Below are 14,350 nucleotides of genomic sequence, written 5' to 3'. Positions count from 1 at the left end.
AGGTGGGGCGGGGGGGTTTAATTCATTTGAGTTCCAGTAGACTTTATTTAGTCAATTAATTGAAATTTCAATTAATTTGACACCGTCTCTGGTATGCATACATATCAATTCCTTGCCATGCCTGTCTGTCTGTACATTCTAGTACAGACAGTCTTATCCAAGGACTTATAACACAGGCTTCAGTCCACTCAAACAGCAATGTCGCCTGCAGTAACACATGGTGACAAAATCTGAGTTCTTAGTTATGCTGTGTACCCAAGTTGCACTCATGTCTCAAAAGGACATAGACATTACTAAAATCTTGATCAATAACTCATTGACAGTAAATGTATGAAAATAAGGCCTAGATTCAATCCGATCAAGCACTAACCTGGCAATGGCCGACACCCGAATAGCTGATGTTTTGGCGGTGTAGGCTATATAGAAGTAATGATGCTCAAATTGAAAATCATTGAACAAAAAAATGAGGATTTCTATCAGCCTAATCAAGGTGTAGATTACATCTCACATTCCAGTGTTCGAACTTCTAAACAAGGCTGCATGGAGTTTATCTTAATGTGCAGCCAATGGCAATGTGCACTTTAGGTAAACGGCAGAAGCTTGTAGATTTGAAAGCTCAAATGCAGTTGCACCGCTGACACCGCCAAAACAACAGCTATGCTGATGTCAGCTAAAGCGGATCAGATTGAATAGAGCCCTTAGTCTTGGACGTCCTTGAAACATAATAACACAGAACATTATACAGGTTTTTAACTGCAACCAATGCTGACATTTCTCTGTTACTCAAAGCAGATTTGAGATTCCTCTGACTTGTGAGAACCGTTTGGTGGGATCTTCGAATTTGATTGAAAGATGAGTCTTGAGTTGTGTCCTTCACTTTTCTTCATTGGCACGTCCGACAGCAGAAGAAGCTGCAGAGACCTTTGTCAAAACTTTCCTCAGTGGGACTGAATTGCATATCATGTTTGTTTTTGTCAGGGATCCAACCCTGTTTGGATAGTGTCAGCCAAGATGGAGGAATTCCTACCTCAGAATCCTCTTATGTCAGCTAAATAAATCATATGCAAGAGCTGAACCATGGGACAGTTAGACAGCAAATCGTTACCAAACCACAACAGGAATAGTCCTATGCAACATTTCCACACAAGACACCGGGAACGATCAGAAGAGTATACTTTTGATAGAGAAGAATAGATGAATAGATGCAGATGTTTGTAGTCTTTTGAGGGTGCTGCACACCATAGTGGAATTTGGTACTTTTGTGTTTGTGTTGGTTCGCTTACTTGTGTGTGCGTCCATGCATGCACGCATGAGTGAACACTGCAATGACGCCCAGCTAAATCTGAAGCAAGTCTGCTCTCATGCAATGAGCACCATTCATCCAATGAATATCTGCAGATCCAGTTGCCAGCAACTTTTTTTCATCGTGATTGCCAAAAGCCGCAGAAGTTTTGACAGTAACTAGGCTGGGAGGGAGGACTGCGCCACCATCTCTACCCCTCTCCTCCCACCCTCGATCCTGTGATGTCTGCACCCGTAGATGGGCATGGATTGGGAGGAATTAGGTCACGAAGAAGCACACTGCAGAGGGGATAGCGTGGTGCAGACGTGCGTAGGAGAGAGCCCATGTTGTTGTCCGCGGTGCGGTGAAATATGGAGAGGAGTAGAGGAGCACTCACTTAAGGTCTGCCTATCATACATCAACAAAGGAAATGGGGGTGAGAGGAAACATGCCAAGGGCATCGCCTGCCCCTGTTTCCCTTCCTGTGAGAGTGTGTGAGAGTGTGTGTGTTTACAGTGCAGCAGCGGGCGATCTGCTTTAGCGCTCTCAAATGCATAACGGTATTCCACTCACGTTTAAGACTTGGTGCTTTGGAAACGCTGAGGTGCCAGAGTGATGATGGGAAAGCGGGCGTCGAGGGAAACAGCTGTTTCTAATAATAGGCTCCAAGGAAAGTGTTCATCCCCAATGAGGGACAGAGCTGCAACGCCCCCTTCCTCTCCTCCTCTCTTCCTCTCCTCCGTTTCTCTGTTCCCAGCCTTATGAGGCAGCAGTTCTCACTTAAAGTTATGTCATCCCAGGTTTATGTTGCTCACTAACAGTTCCTGTGGATTTCTAATTCCCCTATCTGTTATTTATTGGTTTGCATGTAAGGTACAGTAAGAGGCTTGTAGCTGTACTTTCCAGGTTTATGTAATCATACCTGTGTTATGATGGTGATAGAGCGAGCATTAAACATCTATCATGTTTTTTTTATTCAGGTTGCAGGTTCTCCTATACAGCAATTTAGCAAATCAACTATGTTATGTTAATTTTTTATTTCTTGCTCACATCTTAAAGGCCCAGTGCAGTCAAAATTCAGTTTTACCTGTGTAAGTGTCCTATTGTACAATAGCTGATGAAACTGACACTATAAACATGTTAAAAATGTGATCAGTGTTATTTCTTCATAGAAAATACAATCTGCACAGGACCTTGTCATCAGCCGTTTTTGCAAGGGTGGAGTTTCTTGTCTGGTGACATTACCAGGCGTTAAGTTAGTTAATAGACCGATAACAAAGCGAGTTCCGAAATGATTTTCAATAACAGCTAGTTTTCCTCTCCCCACTCAAACCACTCCCAGACAGTCATAGCAAAAGTCTTGCTTGCTAAGTAGTTTTTTGATAAAAATCAATTTGTTACTTTTTGACAATGTTAATTGAAACCTGTTACAGTAAAGTACTTAATTGATACCCATAAATGATTTGATGCTGATATTAAAACGGCAGCATTGGGCCTTTAATCATGCACATTTGAGTGAGATAGCCTGTATTTAATTTATTATGTGGTTATATGAATCCAATGTGAGATTGCTGTGTATGATCAGGACCCCCACAATTGAAGGAGGGTTCCATATTCTGGGTAATAGTGAAAATAATTACTGTAACATCTGCATTCTAGAAGCAGTTATATCTGACACCTGGTGGAGGGTTGACAGGTACAGATCTCTTGGCCCTGATCATACACATCAATCTCATATTGCATTCATCATGTTGTCTCTTTCAACTGTCTGAAGAAACTACTTTTAATTACTAGTGCAGTCTAAGCCCACGCAGCAGGCATGTTTTAAAGCAGACACATTATTTAGTTTGTCCAAACATTTAGTTTGTCCATGAATAACCAACAAATTGTTCCTTCATAATTGAATAAGAGAATAAAATATGAAAATGTAACTCCAATAAGCTTTTTTCCCAGAAAGTTTATTTCCCTGAAGCATGTTCTGAAATGCCTGTATAAGCATCTTCGCAAACTGCAACGAATACTGGAAAGCTTGAACGCTGTGAGTGGAATCTTAACTGCAGCTTTGCAACCCAGATTAGATTGACAGAAACCCGAGTGATGCAACTCTGCCCTGCCAGCCCTCAAAGAATGTTACCAGCAGTTAAGTGAAGCATTTTGAAGTGCGTTTCATCAAAATGCCTGCAAGGCTTTTTGGATGGCTGATATAAATGATCTCCATTCATTGTTAATCCTTTGTTTTTGGTTGGCCCTGTTCCCGCTGTCCCGTCAACAGCAAATCTTCAGATTGGGAAAAGATGCTGCAGTGCTGTCACTAAGATCAAACCGCAGCAGCGGCTCATAAAGAGCCATATTTAAGACGGGCCCAGAAAAGAGCCCTGGGGAACACCTCACTTGAACTTTGATAAAAAATCTAAAGCTAATTAGATAACGTATTCAATCCTGCCAGATGAAACATTTACTATTATTATCTTCAAAGGCAATGGCATTTATTGTATACTGTATATAACAAAGAACTTTGAAATGAGACATGGGTATTAAAATGTACCGTCTCATGTTAGTTCTCATTTCTTTCCCACAGTATGTTTTACTTTTTGTCCTCTCTTTATTTGTTACTCCCTCTGGAATTTCACACTGGTGCAAACGCTGGGTAAACCTGGCACACCATTTTCAATATCAACGCAGTACCAAATTACAACAAACACTGTTAAGGTCTTTCTCATTTAGCTGGTTTGCTGGCACGTCTCTTTCTCAACAACCTTGAGTGATCTTGAGGACCTTGTGCACCTTGGCAACTGTCTCTGTCATCTAATGATCAGCTCTGTTATTGTTATTCCCCACCCTCCTCTCACTCTCTTGCACTGTGATACACACCACTCGATATGCAAGGGAAGATACACTGTCCGATATCAGAGGGTGTTATGGCAGAGCCAAAATGTTAGCCCTTCATGTTGCACCTCCAGGTTTATTGAAACATCATCCTTCTTCTCTCTCATCAGTAACTTCCCAATGACTTATCTAAACTAGCTTGAAACCCGACTGAACGTTCAAACTTAGCCATTGATAGTCACAACAATAGCTCATAACGGCATTAATCTCATTATGCTTGTGCATGTAGCTGTTATAAGTATAAATGTAAACCCGAGAGAACAACAGAACAGAGTAAACAGGTAAAAAGAGGCAAATGTTCAGATTGACGTTTGGGGTGCTGATGCAAGGGTAGAGAGAAAGGGGAGAGTTTGAGGGCAGGACTGGATGGAGGGCTTGACAGGAGTGACAGTGGGGCAGGTGATGGAAGTAGAGTACTGTAGCTGCTCAGCCTCTCCAAGGAGCAGAGGAGCCAAGTGGAGCGAGCGAGAGTTGACTGTTTGCTGTGCTTAATAAGAACTGACGTTACACAACAGAATCCACCTCAGCAGTATGTGGCCTTATTGCAGTCTGTGGTTACCATTTTTAAAAAGAAGGTGTGCAATGTGGGAGACTGCTGTGCAACCCCGACTGACAGAGACTCAGTCTGGAGCATTGGTAACACACTCACACATATACATTTAGTCATACACTCATCCAGGGAGTCATACACAGAGACAACCCAACCAGACAACACACAAAGGACATACAGTACATTTAGAAAGTGTTCAGACCCCTTTACTTTTTCCCACATTTTGTTATGTTACAGCCTTATTTTAAAATGGATTTAATAGTTTTTGTTTCTCTCATCAATCTACACACAATACCCATAATAACAAAGCAAAAACATGATTTTAGAAATTGTTGCAAATGTACAAAAAATAAAGCATAAGTACATAACTACGTAAGTAGTCAGACCTTTTGCTATGAGACTAGATATTGAGCTCGGGTGCATCCTGTTTCCATTGCTCATCCTTGAGATGTTTTCTAAGATTAGAGTCCATCTGTGCTAAATTCAATTGATTGGACATGATTTGGAAAGGCACACATCTGTCTATATAAGGTCCCACAGATGACAGAGCATGTCAGAGCAAAAACCAAGCCACGGGGTCGAAGGAATTGTCCGTAGAGCTCCGAGACAGGATTGTGTCGAGCACAGATCTGGGGAAGGCTACCAAAAAATGTCTGCAATATTGAACACAGTGGCCTCATTTCTAAATCGATTAAGTTTGGAACCACCGCCCGCCAAATTCAGCAATCCGGGGAGAAAGGCATTGGTCAGGGAGGTGACCAAGAACCCGATAGTGACTCTGACAGAGCTCCAGAGTTCCTCTGTGAAGATGGTATAACTTTCCAGTTCTACTATTGCTGCAGCACTGTACCAAAAAGGCCTTTATGGTAGAGTGGCCATACGGAAGCCACTCATCAGTAAAAGGCACATAACAGCCCGCTTGGAGTTTGCTAAATGGCACCTAGACTCTCAGACCATGAAAAACAAGATTCTCTGGTCTGATGAAACCAAGATTTGACCTCTTTGACCTGAATGCCAAGCGTCGTCTGGAGGAAACCTGGCACCATCCCTACGGTGAAGCATGGTGGCGGCAGCATCATGCTGTGGCGATGTTTTCAGAGGCAGGGACTGTGAGACTATCAGGATCGTGGGAAAGATGAACGGAGCAAAGTACAGAGAGATCCTTGAGAGGATCTGAAGGGAAGAATGGGAGAAACTCTCCAAATACAGGTGTGCCAAGCTTGTAGCGTCAATTTAATCGCTGCCAAAGTTGCTTCAACAAAGTACTGAGTAAAGGGTCTGAATACTTATGTAAATGTAATAATTCAGTTTTTTATTTTCAATACATTTGCTAAAATAAAAAAAATAAAAGGTTGTTGCTTTGTCATTAAGGGGTGTTGTGTGTAGATTGAGGAAAAAACAAACAAATGAATAAATGTTAAAATAAAATAAGGCTGTAACGTAACAAAATGTGGAAAAATATAAGGTGTCTGAATACTTCACAAATGAACTGTACACACAGTGCCACAGCCAACAGGCACACTGTGAACACTCCAACAACAGAGCGCTAATCCCTCCCATAAACACTATACATCATGTACTTTCCTATTGTGTGCCTAATCATCCCACCCTTTCCTCTTCTTCATCTTCCACCCCCCTAGGATTACACCATCACTATGTACTTCCAACAGTCCTGGAGGGACAAGCGCTTGTCCTACACAGGGATTCCCCTCAACCTGACACTGGACAACAGGGTGGCAGACTCACTCTGGGTCCCTGACACCTACTTCATCAACGATAAGAAGTCCTTTGTGCACGGGGTCACAGTGAAGAACAGAATGATCCGACTTCATCCTGACGGAACTGTGCTCTACGGCCTCAGGTGAGTGTGTGTGCATCAACGTTATGTGTTCTTGGGCTCCTATGTCAGTGGTTTTGTTTGAGGTTTGTGTGTGTGTGTGTCTTTGTCTTTGTGTCTGTGTGTGGCTGGTTGAAAAACATGCAACCATAGCTCCTACACAACATCTCTTAGTGTGTGGGTGCTGCAACTCTACTGCAGAAACATGGGCAAGGAAACCCTCCATTCCTCAAAGCCCTCTCAAACAGCCGTTGCACTTTCTCCTCTGCCTCTGGAGCGTGAGAGGAAGACCCAGGTGGTGAATTATTTATGGAGCCGTGCTCCCCTACAGTCCAGAGCACAGCAGCAGTGTAGCCTCGTACTCTACATGCTCCCCTCCTTGCCTCTGCAGGGCTGAGCCGTGCTGAAGCCAGCCGCGCCGAGCTAACGAAGGGAATTGAAGGGCAGCCACTGTCAATAATGCTGTGGAGATCAGAGGGATTCAGCGCTTTGGTGGGGGGGAATGATGACTTGACAGTTTTTCTAGTTAGATATACTTTTTTGGAGCAGAACTGTAGGGTTGGTAGGGAAGATCCAATACATGTTTATTACTTCAGTCGGGGGGCATTTCTTGTAATCATGCCCGCGCTGAATGTGGATTCTGTCAAACGTGCTCTTTTGAGGGGGTTTGTTCAAGCCAAAAGGTGTAGTTTGTTTGGGAAGACATTTGTGTTGTTTTCGTTATCCAGCAGTACCCTGGACCATCAGGGTTGGATTAAAGTAGTCCTGCTCTACCCAATCACTGACATTAATTGATCAATTAAGTGTGAGGGAGAAAGGAAAACCAGTGGACACTGAGGCCTTTGAGGACAGAAGTTAGTCGCCCTCTGCTATAGCAAGTTAACTGACTTAGTTAAATGCTAGCTGGTAGTTCTGGGAGATAACATCTGTCTCAAAAGTTCAGGCAAGATTACATCACTACAATAATTTGACTCAGATTGACCTCATCTGCTGAAAAGACACTAGGGGGTGTGATCTGAGTCACGGAACCAATGTGACCGTCAACTGGAATCAAACCCGTGTTGACAGCGAGATGGGCCCATCACAAAAAGGACAGTGTTAAGTCTGATCTAGCCATTAGCTCTGAAAGCTAACATCTGGCGCCAACATCTGTCTTCGGGTCTCCGGGGTAGGTTACATCACGGCAGATGCTAATGACAACAAGGCAATCAAGCCCATGAGCTACGTTAGCATGAGTTTCTGTGACTGCACTCGACGTCTAGATGAGGGCAGTTTGTGTGGTTCAGATCTTTGTGAGGGAGCTGCAGTGTTTTCTTCAACTCCATGTGACTTGTTAGGTTAATTAGGGCTGAGGGGGAGTCGTGCGTGGAGTTAACCTAGTATGGTGGTGGGAAAAAAAGGTCTTTGATGTGTCATTTGATTAAGCATGGGTTTAGGCAACATGCATATTGGCTGTGCCCATAATACATCTGAGGGGTTATTTTTGGTTTATAGGTCTGTAGTATCATTTGGTGGCAAGGCAAATTTAAGATAATTTGTTCTTGTTTCAGTTGTCGCTAAAGGATTTGGTAATATGTATTATATGGCTGAACAGCATGCTCCTGATTGTTTACTGGCATGAACATGTATGACAATAAAAACATGGTTATCAAGGTAACATTTAGGACCGGATTCAAACCTAACAAAGCAATGTTTATGCAACTGCTTTGTTTACACGTCGAATTCCAATTCACTCCATGAATGGACTGAATTCAAATTCAATACACACCATCCCCGTCTTTAGGCAAACACTCAACTCACCTTAAGCCTTCCTTAGTCCTTTGAAGGGCACATTTTAAAGGTAGACTGATCAACATGACATCATCCTACATAGCAGGACAGATTGCCACTATTGGCTCTTCCCAGTTTGAGCATGCCCACATACTGTTAGTCTTGGCAGATTTGTATTGTGTTGTTATTGACGTCTGTAAGCAGGAAGTAGCCCTTCTGTGCATGATGACGTCTTATTGCCTTGTGTACCTTTAACAAATCCTATTGATTGACATTTCAAGCTAGCCTACTGTAGAAAACCACGTTAGCTTGGTTTGAGTTGAGTGGTCTGCCTGTTGCTTGAGCAGCAGTGGCCTGGGTACTGGCTGGCACAGGCCTGTGGAGACATTCATTAGCGATAGCCATGCCTCTCAGGAGGATCAGGTGATTCACCCTGCTGGCGCCGGCAGCTCCAGTCTGCCTCAACCATACGCTGCTCTCCCCAGGAGCACTACCAGGAAAACCTGCTCCGCTCGCCTCTCATCTCCAGTCCCCATCTCTTTTGTCTCTCTAAGAGGTAAATGTTGCCCAGTGCATGCAGTTATCCAGTGGTACTGTACTGAAGTGTAGATCCTGTGTTGGTACCAGTTTAGAGTTACAGTAACTAACAATGCTTCAGCATCATAGTTCTCCCCATGTCCCTGACCACTGCCATAATAATTCGTTTTTTAACAATAAACAATATATCTTTGTTATGGCGCTGTCATTTCCTAGGATACGTTATACGTACAGTGTATTTGGAAAGTATTCAGACCCCTTGACGTTTCCCACACTCTCTCTTACATTACAGCATTATTCTAAAATTGATTAAATTAATTAATTTCCAAATCAATCTACACACAATACTGACAAAGCAAAAAACGAATACTGTTTTTTTTGGACATTTTTGCACATTTATGAAAAAACAACATGAGGTCGAGGGAATTGAGGTCGAAGGAATTGTCAGTAGAGCTCAGAGACAGGATTGTGTCAAGGCACAGATCTGGGGAAGAGTACCACAAAATTTCTACAGCATTGAAGATCCCCAAGAACACAGTAGCCTCCATCATCCTTAAATGGAAGAAATTTGGAACCATCAAGACTCTTCCTAGAGCTGGCTGCCTGGCCAAACTGAGCAATATGGGGAGAAGGGCCTTGGTCAGGGAGGTGACCAAGAACCTGATGGTCACTGTGACAGAGCTCCAGAGTTCCTCTGTGGAGATGGGAGAACCTTCCAGAAGGACAACCATATCTGCAGCACTCCACCAATCAAGCATTTATGGTAGAGTGATTAGACAGAAGCCACTTCTCAGTAAAAGGCACATGACAGCCTGATTGGAGTTTGCCAAAAGGCACCTAAACAGGATTCTCTGGTCTGATGAAACCAAGATTGAACTCTTTGGCCTGAATGCCAAGCGTCATGTCTGGAGGAAACCTGGCACCATCCCTACGGAGAGATCCTTGATGAAAACCTGCTCTAGAGCGCTCAGGACCTCAGACTGGGGTGAAGGTTCACCTTCCAATAGCACAACGACCCTAAGCACACAGCCAAGACAATTCTCTGAATGTCCTTGAGTGGCCCAACCAGAGCCCGAACTTAAATCCGATCAAACATCTCTAGAGAGACCTGAAAATAGCTGTGGAGCGATGCTCCCCATCCAACCTGACAGAGCTTGAGATGATCTGCAGAGAACTCTCCAAATACAGGTGTGCCAAGCTTGTAGCATCATACCCAAGACTCTAGACTGTAATTGCTGCCAAAGGTGCTTCAACAACGAACTGAGTAAAGGGTCTGAATACTTATGTAAATGTGATATTTCAGTTTGTTATTTCGTAATACATTTGCAAATTTTTCAACAAAGTTTTTGCTTTGTCATTATGGGGTATTGTGTTTAGGGGGGGGGGGGGTTAATCAATTTTAGAATAAGGCTGTAACGTAACAAAATGTGGAAAAAGTCTAGGGGTCTGAATACTTTCTGAATACACTGTACATAACATTCCGTTTATGGCAAGAATTTTGTATAGTAATTTAAATGTAAAAACTAAATTCTGAATCAAGTGTTCTTTTGCATATCAGTTCATAAACCATGTGCCACGGAATCGTCACATAGAAGATCTCATCCCAAATATTTTGCAACCTTTATGGCGCCGCGATCAACATTTTGGTCCTTTAGTAAAACTGATGTTTCTTTTTAATTTATGAAAAAATACAAATCTACAATTTTGTCTTTAATAATGGGCAAACAAACTAGTTCCCTACCTTCTCCACCTACCACTTGCCTCCTCCATTTTTTTGTGGTAATGCTGCATTGTTGGTTGGTATTTTAGATAGAGCAAACATTTCCAAAAATGTTTGTTATATGCACCTGTGATATCATCAGCAGAGATGATTATTTAATTTTTTCCCATTTTTTTTCAATTAGTATATTTGAATTTAACCATATTATTTGTTGTAATATTTGTTGTCTTTTCTGGAAGATGAAACCAGCTTTGTGTGGCTTGTTTTAGAAAGGGAGATATTTTGACAAAGGTTCCATTTTCAATTAACTGAAATACCTAGTTAAATAAATGTTACATTTAAAAAAAATAATAACGTGAGAGGATGTAATCTGGATAAAGGGGAAAAATTACATTTTTGAACAAGGGATGAACCATTCTTACTAATCTACTGGAGAACCAGTTCGGGTGTAAGTATAATGTTTGTATGATGGTTTTAGTGAGAGGTTTAATGCTTTAATATTTAATCATTTTAGCCCCCCGAACTCATATTCGTTAAAGAAATAATCACGTTTTGTCTGGCTTGCCATTCCAAATACAGTAAAATCTTTCTTTCTTAAATAAATTAAAAGACAAATTGTTCGGCGTAGGCAGGGCCATAAGTAAATGGGTAAACTGGGTTTTGACAAAATAACTAATCAGGGTGATTTTTCTACAAATAAGACAGGAATTTACCTTTCCATGGTAGCGAGACCTTAGCTGTTTTTGCTACATTTCGGTTCAAATTTGTTGTAGTAAGTTCCTTTATTTCTTTAGAGATATGAATACCGAGTATGTCCACTTCACCTTCAGACCATTTTATTAGTAAAGATACCTTAATAAAAAAAAATACTCAAGTAAAAGGGAATGTTACCCAGTAAAATACTACTTGAGTAAAAGTAAAATATTTTAAATAGCATTTTTTTTAAGTATTTGATTTGAAATATACTTCAGTATCAAAAGAAAATGGAATTGCTATGTACTTAAGTATCAAAAGTCAAATTTATAAACCGTTTCTAATTCCTTAAATTAAGCAAAGTACGGCACCATTTTATTTTTTATTGACATATATAGCCAGGGGCACACTCCCACAAAGCATTTGTGTTTAGTGAGTCCGCCAGATCAGAGGTAGTAGAGATGACCAGGGAAGTTCTCTTGATAAGTGTGTGAATTGGACCATTTTCCTGTCAAAATGTACTTTTGGGTGTCAGGGAAAATGTATGAAGTAAAGTACATTATTTTCTTTTGGAATGTAGTGAAGTAAATGTTGTCAAAAATATAAATAGTAAATTAAAGTACAGATACCCCCAAAAAATGACTTAAAAGTACTTTAAAGTATTTTTACCTAAGTACTTTACACCACTGGGTAAACTACACGGTAATGTAAAAGTTTAATTTTTTTGCGATCCAAAACGTAATAAGGTACACTTATCATAGTTCGGTTGTAATCCAGAGAGGTTAGAAAAATTATCTAGATCCTTTATGAGGCTGTGCAGGGATCCAGATTGTGGATTTAAGAGGAAATGTGAGTCATCAGCATACCTTTGTTTTTAAGACCTGGATGTCCAGCTCTTCTATATTATTATTATTATTATTATTATTATTATTATTATTGGATCTGATTTTAATAGCTAACATTTTGATGACCATAATAAATAGATATGCTGACAGTGAACAACCTTGTTTTACTCCTCTTGACAGTTTAATACTTTCTGAGAAGCCATTACTTATTATTTTACCCCTGAGGTTACTCTACATAACTTTAACCCATTTTATAAAAGATTCTCCAAAATTAAAATAGTCCAGGCATTTATATATAAATTCTAGCCATACTTTATCAAAAGCTTTTTCAAAATCTGCTCTGAATACCAGACCTGGTTTCCTAGTGGTCCTTCTGTAGCTCAGTTCTGTAGCTCAGTTGGTAGAGCATGGCGCTTGTAACGCCAGGGTAGTGGGTTCGATTCCCGGGACCACCCATACGTAGAATGTATGCACACATGACTGTAAGTCGCTTTGGATAAAAGCGTCTGCTAAATGGCATATATTATTATTATATTATCCTAGATTTTTCATAATATTCTATTGAAAAAACCCTGTCTGGTCAGGATGAATATTATCCGACAACACCTTTTTAAATTCTGTGATTAATTCTATGCATTTTGCAAGTATTTTTACATCACAACACTGAAGTGTAGGGGACCTAATGTTTTTTTTAGATAGACTGGATATTTATACTTTACCACCTGGGTCCTGGTTCAGTAACAGTGAAATCAAACCTCGCTGAGCACCTGATAGTTAACCATTTTTATAGGAATGGTTCAAATTTGCTAATACTGGATCTTTGAATAGATCAAAAAAGGTTTCATATACCTTAACTGCTATGCCATCTAGCCCTGGAGTTTTCCCTGGCCTAAAGGCTTTAATTGCATCAATACGTTGCAATATGTTTACTCTATTATTAGGAACAAATTCCTTACAGTTAACTTTAGCTTGTGGAAATGGAGGAGACTGAAAATAGAACATACAGTGCCTTGCGAAAGTATTCGGCCCCCTTGAACTTTTTGACCTTTTGCCACATTTCAGGCTTCAAACATAAAGATATAAAACTGTATTTTTTTTGTGAAAAATCAACAACAAGTGGGACACAATCATGAAGTGGAACGACATTTATTGGATAATTCAAACTTTTTTAACAAATCAAAAACGGAAAAATTGGGCGTGCAAAATTATTCAGCCCCTTTACTTTCTTTCAGTGCAGCAAACTCTCCAGAAGTTCAGTGAGGATCTCTGAATGATCCAATGTTGACCTAAATGACTAATGATGATAAATTCAATCCACCTGTGTGTAATCAAGTCTCCGTATAAATGCACCTGCACTGTGATAGTCTCAGATGTCCGTTAAAAGCGCAGAGAGCATCATGAAGAACAAGGAACACACCAGGCAGGTCCGAGATACTGTTGTGAAGAAGTTTAAAGCCGGATTTGGATACAAAAGATTTCCCAAGCTTTAAACATCCCAAGGAGCACTGTGCAAGCGATAATATTGAAATGGAAGGAGTATCAGACCACTGCAAATCTACCAAGTGTCACGGTCTGACCATGTTTTAGTGTTGGTCAGGACGTGAGCTGGGTGGGCATTCTATGTTGTGTGTCTGGTTTGTCTATTTCTATGTTTGGCCTGATATGGTTCTCAATCAGAGGCAGGTGTTAGTCATTGTCTCTGATTGGGAACCATATTTAGGTAGCCTGTTTTGTGTTGGGTTTTGTGGGTGATTGTCCTTAGTGTCTTGATGTCCTTGTTCTGTGTGTATGTGCACCAGTATTAGGCTGTTTCGGTTTTCGTTATGTTTATTGTTTTGTAGTGTTTGTATTGATTCGTGTTTATGTTTGTTCATTAAACATGGATCGCAATCTACACGCTGCATTTTGGTCCGACTCTCCTTCACCTAAAGAGAACCGTAACACCAAGACCTGGCCGTCCCTCTAAACTTTCAGCTCATACAAGGAGAAGACTGATCAGAGATACAGCCAAGAGGCCCATGATCACTCTGGATGAACTGCAGAGATCTACAGCTGAGGTGGGAGACTCTGTCCATAGGACAACAATCAGTCGTATATTGCACAAATCTGGCCTTTATGGAAGAGTGGCAAGAAGAAAGCCATTTCTTAAAGATATCCATAAAAAGTGTTGTTTAAAGTTTGCCACAAGCCACCTGGGAGACACACCAAACATGTGGAAGAAGCTCTGGTC

The 14,350-nt window shown here is 41.0% G+C and overlaps 1 protein-coding gene across 1 annotated transcript in view; it reads left to right on the top strand.

Moving 5' to 3' along the window:
- Positions 1-14,350, top strand: part of LOC118368185 (gamma-aminobutyric acid receptor subunit beta-1-like) — a 56,845-nt gene that overhangs the window by 16,498 nt on the left and 25,997 nt on the right. The window contains exon 4 of the mRNA XM_035752041.2: positions 6,359-6,579. Within this exon, the coding sequence (XP_035607934.1) occupies positions 6,359-6,579 (221 nt within the window). The remainder of the gene's footprint in view (positions 1-6,358; positions 6,580-14,350) is intronic.

Source organism: Oncorhynchus keta, chromosome 35 (genome assembly GCF_023373465.1).
Source record: "Oncorhynchus keta strain PuntledgeMale-10-30-2019 chromosome 35, Oket_V2, whole genome shotgun sequence".
In the NCBI taxonomy this organism is placed as follows: Eukaryota; Metazoa; Chordata; class Actinopteri; order Salmoniformes; family Salmonidae; genus Oncorhynchus; species Oncorhynchus keta.
This window is presented reverse-complemented; position numbering and strand designations above follow the sequence as displayed.